This window comes from Protopterus annectens, chromosome 6.part1 (genome assembly GCF_019279795.1).
Source record: "Protopterus annectens isolate FY-2018-M chromosome 6.part1, PAN1.0, whole genome shotgun sequence".
Lineage (NCBI taxonomy): Eukaryota > Metazoa > Chordata > Ceratodontiformes > Protopteridae > Protopterus > Protopterus annectens.
In genome coordinates, this window is record NC_056738.1 from 59091056 (window position 1) to 59101055 (window position 10000).

At 39.0% G+C, this 10000-nt stretch overlaps 1 protein-coding gene across 1 annotated transcript in view; it reads right to left on the reverse strand.

Annotated features, from left to right (window-relative positions):
- The window catches only part of LRP2 (LDL receptor related protein 2), a 1335386-nt gene that overhangs the window by 732299 nt on the left and 593087 nt on the right, over positions 1-10000 (reverse strand). Inside the window, exon 34 of the mRNA XM_044075346.1 lies at positions 1378-1487. Within this exon, the coding sequence (XP_043931281.1) occupies positions 1378-1487 (110 nt within the window). The remainder of the gene's footprint in view (positions 1-1377; positions 1488-10000) is intronic.

Below are 10000 nucleotides of genomic sequence, written 5' to 3' on the forward strand. Positions count from 1 at the left end.
AGGTCATCATCCCTCTCTACTCATCCGTCATTAGACCAATCATCTAATATAATGCCCCATTTGGCATGTACCTGACCAGACACCTACAACAGCTGGAGAGGCCACAAAAGAACCTCACAAAAAGAATCCTAGGCCTTAAACACATGTCTTACATGGACAGACCCAAGAAACTTCAGCTGTTCTCAGTCTCTTATCATGTACTTAGAGGTGACCTCTGCTTGACTTACAAAGCCATGTCTGACCCAGCCCTACTTGAAATGCTACACCTAAAGAAATCCCAATCCCCCAGCGCCACACATTCCAGAGATCACAACCTCATTACCACAATTAAAAGAACATGCTGGAGGACAGGTTCATCTCCCAAAGATTGCCCATACTCTGGAATAAGCTTCCCATTCATGTCAAGCAGAACACCTCACTGGCCCTCTTAAAGAGAAATCTTGACAAGTGGATGGGTAAGAGAAAGTTCACTGCAGGGATCATTCCAGTTGCACTACTGGATATGGGCACTGTGAACTAACATTGGGTGGCACAGTGCCTGGGCATTTTTTTTTTGGGGCTAGGCTTGTAAAGACTCCAGGGCCATTAGCCTAATACGTACCTATGAACCTATGAACACACACATATGCATATACACACAAAACATTAAATCCGTCCCCTTACCTACCCTTACTCTAAACCTAACTCACAAACACTCAGTCTAGCCCCCTACCTAGGCTGTTAGTCTAATCATTATCTGCAAACACTCACACACACTCCTAACCCCTAATGATTAAACTTTCGGTATATCCACAGCTTATGTCATTAACAACAGAACCCCACACTTACCTCTCATAATCTATCTGCCTCTATTCGATGACTGCAACATTTGACTAACAGTGCATAGGAGTTTCAGGGCAATGCTCCATGCCCTTGTGTCAGGTACAACGTCATCGTATTCCAGCTTGACAAACTGCCAGGGAAATGCTGTTGATAAAGTGATTTTCCCTGTATTTGTTTTAGAGCAGTAGATGAACAACTGTTTAGGTGTTGCTAACTTTCTGCTACATCTGTAACCGTTATTCATATTTCATCACCTACTGCAGTATTAATAGCTGAAATAAACATGTTCAAGTTGTATTCCAGTATTTGTATCATAAGCGAACCACATTAAACTTATACCAGTAATGGAAGACAAAAAATGAATATATCAAAGTAAATTGACTAATAAAATATAGCAATCTAACAGATTTTTACTGACTTTACAAAAAACATAAATAAATAAAAAAATAAAAATAAAGCAAGCAAAGCGATACTCTTAAAATTGTCCTCTAACTTTACAAAACAAATTGAAAAAAACAATCATTGTAAGCAGGAGAATCCAAAATGAAAACTTACCCTCGTGATGGATCAAGGGCTATTCCTAAAGGTCTACCAGCACCTTGTGGTGTACCATTGTCAGCAACTATGGTTTTTCTATACTTTATGTCTCCATGTAATTTCAGCATCTGTTAGGCAAGAAAAGATAAATACATTGACTGTGGCCTAAAGGAGACTAAATGTTATGGCCCTTCTAGTCTGATATAATTTATTAATTCAGGGATCGGTTCTATATTATTAACTCGAACATTCAGAAAAGTGAATACAACTCCATCCACACATAAACGTCGATCCACAAATCAAGCGAACTACCAAACCATCGAAAATGAAGACATCAGACGCATTACATCATGCGCCATTCAGGTAAGTCAAACCCAACTAAATAAAACTATAATAACAGATGTTTTGCAGGGGGGCAAGCCCCCCTGCACCCCCTATGTGGGGGGCTATGCCTCTCCACACCCCCCTACTTAAATATACCAACTCCGAGACCGCACTACAGTGGGGAAAAAGATAAATTTCCTCATCCCCATGATCACACTGCTGGCCAACAAACATGTTCGATGGTTTGGTAGTTCGCTGAATTTGTAGATCGATGTTTATGTGTCGACAGAGTTGTATTCACTATTCTGGATGTTCAAGTTAATAATATAGACCCCAGGGATCTACTCTTAAAAAATCTAATATCATAAATATTAGTAAACAAAAGTACACTTGCTGTGTTAAACAGGTGTGTGTGTGTGTGTGTGTGTGTGTGTGTGTGTGTGTGTGTGTGTGTGTGTGTGTGTGTGTGTGTGTGGTTAACACATACATTTCTTTCTTTTCAACATTACTTTTTGTGATGCACAGACAGTTTTGATGTAGTTATTTTATCTAATACCACATCTCCTCCTCCTTTCCATGATTTGGCATTGCTGTTTGTAACTTACTACCTCTCTAGGGTGTTTTAAAGAAACATGTGGTAGTAAGTACCAATTGAAGTTTTCTTGGCCTACACAACATGGTATGATGGGATAATACAGAATAAATTGTACACCGCTATCAAATTCTGGGGCTGCCATATCAAAGAGTGGTAGAAGAGGGTGGGAGGTCTGAGAGAGAGAGAATACTTTTGTTATTATGACAGACCCACCTAGTTTACCCTGCGATATTACAGAGCTGAATAACACCTACATCAAGGGCATGAATGCCAGTGCTTATCTCACCCTCATACATAGCTGTGCAGGCAGGAGTACAGCTCCCTTGTCCTTGCCTAGTGACACCAGATAATAGCTATACATTTGCCCCTTTACTTCCAGGCAATGAAAAAAGTCTTTTTACTTCTCCCCTTCCCACTCAGCCACACTGGCTAACTTTCCAATCCACACAAAAACTACAAGATCATTCAGATAAACCTCAAAGCAATTATATAATAGTGTAAATAAAGCTGCAAGGATCCATGTTGTCATCTTATCAATACCTAACATATTACAAAGTCCTGGAACCCTTTAATGTGGGACATAAAGTATTCTGAATCGATCCACAATTCTTGTTTAACAGGAATAATAACAGATATTATGGCTACTATTCAGGTGAGAAAAACATGCAATCTCTGAAATGTATTTCTAAAACTCCATTAAGTCATGACCTTTGACATGACAAAAGAATACAGGAGGAATCCACTTTAGCTATCACTACACATTTCAATAAAAAGCTAAGGCAAATTCTTTCAACATAGTCTTATAGGAAATATTGTAATGTCCAACAGCACTATCATCCTTTCTTGGCAGTCTGTGACTATCAGTTTAATTTTAAGATCAACTTCAATTGTAATAACATGCTTAATATTAAACAGAATTATATTAAACAGAATTGCAGTGAGGTAAAATAATAAGTACATAAACAAAAACAGCTATTTACACTAATAAAACTAAAAAGAAAGTCAAAACAGGTAACTATGTAAGATTCAATGAAGCAAAAGTGTCAGAGATAAGGTATACCATAATACTCTCAAGTGCAGTTCAAATTGGTAGGTCTTCAATGAGTTCTTAAACCATTTATCAAAGTTAATTTTCTCAGCCACTTAAGTTGCTTCAGATGTAGGCCTTAAAAGGAAGCAAGTAAAACACCTCTACTGCCTAATCAACTGTATGCTTTAACCATACATTCAGAAAACCCAACTTCAAAAACATAAGCAAAACTACAATAAAAAACTAAGACAAAACCATGGCACTGGAGATGTACAATTTAAAAATTAGTACAAAACACTGGTAAAATTCTGAAGACAAATACACCAAAATAAAAGACAAATTAATTAATAAACACTGTCATTCACAAAGTAATAATACATTAAAAATTTCAAATACTTTAAATACGCAATAAATTAACCTTATTGGTAATTCCAGCTACTCACAATTGGTTACCTTAGAATACGACAACCAATAAAACTTTCAACTAGTTTACTTATGGACTTGACCTCCTTTCCGATTGGCAAAAAACAAATTAATGCACATACAAAATGTTGTACATCTAGTCCTTCATGACTGGCAAAATAAAAACTTTAAAACCAATAAGAAAGCCCATATAGTCACAGGTGGATTGGTAATGCAACCCATTCCTTGACTTTCGATTGGTTACAAGACAGGACATTGTTACCATACAAAACACTATAGATCTACTCTTGTATGACTGGTAAAATAAGAAACCTTAGACCCAATAAGAAAGCACATGTATTCACAGGTGGATTGGTAGTCCAAACCATTCCTTAAATTATGATTGATTACCCACACTACCACCGGTGTATTTACCTATACTTCAAACAAATAACTTATCTTTCCAGTGCTTTTACTTTCAAAATACATGCAATGTAAGAGTATTCATTCATGTCTGACCATACTCTGGCATTTAGTCGGATTGCCTATTTAATTCTTTCTTTTCTAAGTGTAACACCTGAGGTATGCCTTTCATATTCTTACTCACTGAATCAATAGCCATGTAAGAAAAATTCTGCCTGGGGCATTGATTAATATGTTGTGTGAGAGCACTATTCGGGCATCTCTTTTTAATATTATATTCATGTTCGTAAATCCTAGTCATAAGCGTATGGTCAGTTTTACCTAGATAAAAACAAGTACATTTCTGGCACCTACTTCATCTTGCCTTGCTTTAGTAAGTAATCAGGAAATAGTAATTCTTTAGATTAGTCAGAAAAATATAGTGAGATTACTTAAATATTGTTTTTCGTTATCTGTGTGAATCTATTCATCTGTGTTATTTTAATATTTCCTGTGGCTGAAACTCTGGTGTGTATTGTAAATAGATATTTAGTATTTTTATGTTCTTTTATTATTTATTAATAAATATATTTAAACTTTTCATTGTGGCTGGTCCTTTAGAGAATATTTGAACCTTGAGAATACTTATATTTATTTGGTGACACTATCGCTGCTCCTGAAAGCCTTGCTGTTTGGTCAACATTACCATTTGCATTAATATTAATTTCATTCAGTATAACTGGGTACCCTTGTTACAGCCTTAGAGTAGCTGGTTTTGGAGTGTCCAGGTGGCAGTAACTACCTTATTGTCTGGGCAGAGGGGCAAGAAAAGTAAATCTGTGCCATCCTTTCCCAGGTGTGTGTGTGTGTGTGTGTGTGTGTGTGTGTGTGTGTGTGTGTGTGTGTGTGTGTGCTACTTGGAACAGGGGCACAGAGCACTGGTTTCACACAGAGTGGGTGGTGGCGGACTTTGCCTGGAACACTGAGCTGAAGACTTAACCCAGTAGCTAGTAGGGAGTCTTACTGGAGGCCTGGAGAAAAAGAGAGGGAAACCCAGACCTTGGACTGAGTGTGTTCTACATGCGCTCTTAAGGGAAATTGTGCTTGGTGCAGAGAGCTGCATCTGGAAATACTGTGTTTATCTGTTTTTGTTCCAGGTGAATGTCCCTCACTGGTTTCATTGGTGTGGATTCAGGCACCTTGATTACTGGCCCAGAGTGACGATGTCACAGTAGTCAAACAACTTCTCACTTTCCTGCTCAGCTATAATCTTATAACTCACACTCAACACAGATTTTGGTCCAGCCACATCCCTCTCAACCTCTTAGAGCAAAAAATCTGGACAAATCCTAAAATGATGAGGGGGAAATATAGGGACAGATTTTAAATATTGCCCTTGCAAAATTAGAAAGTTGATAGAACAATGGGTTTTGCATTATCATGAAGTTTCCGAAGGATGTGGAGCCTTAAACAAAAAAAACTGTCATTATTTAATGATTCCAATCCTCAACTATTTGCCAGAAAGTGACAGATATGAGTTAAAAATCTGGACATTCAGCGAAAACCTGTACCGTTGAGATGTAAGTCCAGCCATGAATGTAACACTACTCTGCTGGGCCTCATTCAATTAATCCATATGGAGCTTAACTTTGGAAAATCTGTAGGCACATTTTCTTTATCTTTCTAAAGATTTTATTACTGTGTCATTCAATAAGCTCATCCCATCTCTTAAAATCATTGGTCTCTCAGCTAGTACAGTCAAATAGTTCACTAGTTACCTTAAGGATAGAACCCAAATGGTAAAATTGATTGGTTCACTGATGAGTGCTAGGTTAGCTGTCTTTGTGGGTCATTTTAAGCCTAGCCATTGTTTTTCAAGGATGAGAATCAAACCCTGTACTTTGCATCTTTAAGGTAAGTACTTTAGCTATTTTGCCAATCCCACCTTTCAAATTGGAGCTATATCACGTGCTCTCAACATTTAGTCACTGTCAGAGACCCACATGATTTTATACTAGGTCCACTTTTATTATCCATATTTATAAGTGAGATGTGAAAAACTTCAGAAATGCTAAAATGATTTAGTATGCAATGACTGCACCTTTGCTATTGCCACTGAATTGACAGAATATCTGAATTCCTTCCTGCAAAATTCCCAAACTCCTTCCATTTACTTCAAACCTGTTTAAATTGTGTGAATTTTCTTTTAAATCCCTCCAAAATGAAATTTGTTCTTTTATCTTCTAGACCTCAGTCTGCAAACATTCTTGAGTATTTTAACCTGTTCTTGCAATTCCATTAATGGTAATTTCACTAAAACACTTTTTTTACACTCTTTATCCCTGCTGCCTGTTGACCATCAGCTGCCTCCTGGCCAGTTATGCCATTTGCTGTCCATCACTGGGGTGAGGGTCAATCGGGGGGGGGGGGGACATACAGACAACAACTAGGGTGGATTGAGGGTTTTTCAGCTTAAGCCCTATCTTATCCATGGGCAACTGGCTTGTGAAGCCAAAGGGGGATGTGCAATTGGTTTGTAAGCAATGGAGAGCCAGCAAGTGGCCCCAATTCCCTTCCCTCAAGATTGGAAGTATTTTCTCCAGTTTGCACTGGAACACTGCACTTCCTTGTGCACTCCCAAGTGCCAACTGCCCTGCCCACCACCCTGGAAAAAGAGAGATGGTCACACCCCTTCACTCCTCTCTTTTCCTGCCTGGCTTCTCCAGTGTAGGGGCAACTAATCGAACCCTGGTTGCCTGAGTTGCCATGAGGGTTCCTCTCTATGTTCCACAAAGCCAAATTAATTCCAGTAAAACTCTGAATATCTTCTCAGTCAGTACCTCACCCTTTTATGATATTATCCCAGTCAAAATACCTGGATAAACTCTCAAAACCTGTTTAAAATTCCATGCTCACATATAGCATGCAATCACAAAAAAAAACAATAAAATAATATTAAAGAAGGCAAATTATACAGAATAAAATAATCCCTAACAGATAAAATCAGAGTCACTACTGCCAGATCTTACTTTTTTTTCCATCTGTTCCAGTCTCTGGACCAGTCTTCTGCTATAAAAATTGAATCAGTTTTACAATATAACTGCTTGGTTTTCTGCAGGTCTTAAAAGTCTTACCCCCAACTGGCTTTCATCTGCTCATTTCACACAAACATGCCTGGCACATAAACTATGTTCCAAATCCAACTTTCTTTTCCCAGCATCTACATGAGCAAGCAGAGCTGTTACTCTTCACTTAATCAATATCCCATTAGCTAATCAATATCCCATTAGCTAATCAATATCCCATTAGCACTAAAAAGACAAAGAGACTCCTTCATCTCTGTCACTACAAATAAACTTTGGAATTACCTTCCAAATGATACCAGAATTGTAAAAGGCAAAACATAAATTCAAATCCCTTCTAATTTTTCAATTTCAGAAAGACTGGTTTGCAGTTACAGTACAAGTTAAGATTAACTATATCTAAGACTCTCTTTACAAATTAACTTTATTTGTTGTTGTTTTTTTTTTGGAAATAATATAGTGTACAATTGGATTTACAAATGCAGTAAATGTTAATTTTTAACTTAGTTATATACCCTAATGACTACTGTTCTTCATTTTTATTGCACTATATAATACATAACAGTATCTTTATTTTTAACTATTGTTTACGGTCTCCTGTATTCATTTATCTGATATTTCTTACCTCTGTTTTTCCCTTATCCACTTATCTTTCCAATTTTCTTCTTACATGAGTTCACTCTACTGTTCTTTTAAGTTTTATATTTATATTCTGTGCTGTCCAATCCTCATTATAAATATGGTAAAACTGTGATTACAGCACTGATTATTGTTTACTTTTACAGTCTACTACTCATGTATACACTTAAAATCCTATTTTAAATTTTGCATACTTGATCTTATCATCACGAACATGGGGTCACAGTGTTCAACACCGGAAGTATACCCCTCACTGGTGAGATCAGATCATAAACTAATCTCACTGGAAGTCCACATCCGGCCCCCACCTGAGATAAAAAAGACCACAGTGAAGAACTTCTCAAAAGCCGACTTCACACTTCTAAAGACTAGCGTGGCCTCCTTTAAGGCCCCTGAGCCTGCGGAAACTATTACTCAAGCCGCTGAATCACTTACTAATGCCTTCTACCAGCACCTACACGACTGCATGGATCAGGCAATCCCAAACAAAACAAAGACTCTGTGTACCAAAGGCAAGCGTCCAGTCTAGTGGACCCCAGCCATAAACAAACTCTACAACAAAAGGAGGAAGCTACTCCAAGATAGAGCAAAATCCCTAAAAGGTAAGACACCTTTGATCATCATAAGTAAAAAACTACGATCTCTCATAAAGTCATCCAAGGCAAATTTTGAGAGAAAAATCGCTAAGGACTCAAAAGACAATCATAAGGCCTTCTTTAGCTATGTCAGAAACCTGGGAGGAAACACCCAGATATGCTCAGAATTACTTCAAAATGATGTCAAAATCACCGAACCTACAGACATTGCCAACATACTGGCTGACAGGTTCAGTGCAAACTTCTCCCCCCCCCCAAAAGGAGAGATATCTATACCAGAGGATTGTAGCCCCCCAAACATCTCTAACGCTCAGGTGAGAACTTCTCTCTCCAAGGCGAAAAACACAGCATCCATGGGACCAGATGGTGTTCCCGGTTGTGTGCTCCACGAACTCAATGAAGAATTAAACCCACAGTTAGGACAGCTGTTCAATCTTAGCCTCACCTCAGGATACGTACCCAAGGAGTGGCGTACAGCAACTGTGGTCCCACTTCACAAAGGCGATGCCTCCACCGACCCTGGAAATTACCGCCCCATCAGCTTGACAAGCCTCATCTGCAAAGCCATGGAGAGGATCATAAATGAACTCATAAATAAAGACATAGGGGACTTGCAGACTTTGGATCCAACCCAGTTTGGCTTTGTCAAAGGCAGATCATGCCTTTTAAACTTGGTTGACTTTTTCGAAACAGTCACCAAGGCCATTGATGAGGGAAAGGCAGTCCACACAGCCTACCTCGACCTGGCCAAGGCTTTTGACACAATACCCCACTCAGGTATCATTGAAAAACTCATCAGCTTAAATGTTAACCCATACGTCACAAGATGGGTAGCAAACTGGCTAAGTGACAGAACCCACAGGGTGAGAGTTGCTGGCGCCATGTCAGACTCAAAACCTGTCACAAGTGGTGTCCCACAAGGCTCAGTCCTAGGCCCACTCTTGTTCGGCATCTACTTCTCAGAAGTACAAGCAAACACTGGAGGGTTATGGCTGACAAAATTTTCAGATGACTGCAAACTGGGTGCCATAGTCGAGAACACATCTGACACAGATATCCTTCAGAAGGGTCTCATAGAAACGGATAACTGGTGCCAGAGCCATGGACTAAAGTTAAACGCCAAAAAATGCATAGTCATACCCTTCGGGAAAAACAAGGTTACTCCCAGCTACCATATAGGTGGCAATCCACTGAGTACAGAAGAGGTTATCAGGGATCTGGGGACCCAGGTTGACAGTAACCTTTCGTTTGACACTCACGTTGCCAAAGTAGTTAGGAAGACCTTCTACATTACCCACCTGATCATAAAGGGATTCACATCCAGATCAAGGGAGGTCATCATTCCCCTGTACTCATCACTCATCAGACCAGTGATTGAGTACAATGCCCCATTCAGAATGTATCTGACCCGACACTTGCAGCAACTGGAAAGGCCCCAAAAGTTCCTCACAAAAAGGATAAAGGGTCTCAAAAATATGTCTTATGCTGCCCAACTGAAGGAACTCCAGCTCTATTCAGTCGCTTACTGTCTGCTCAGAGGTGACCTGTGCCTGACATACAAGGCCATGTC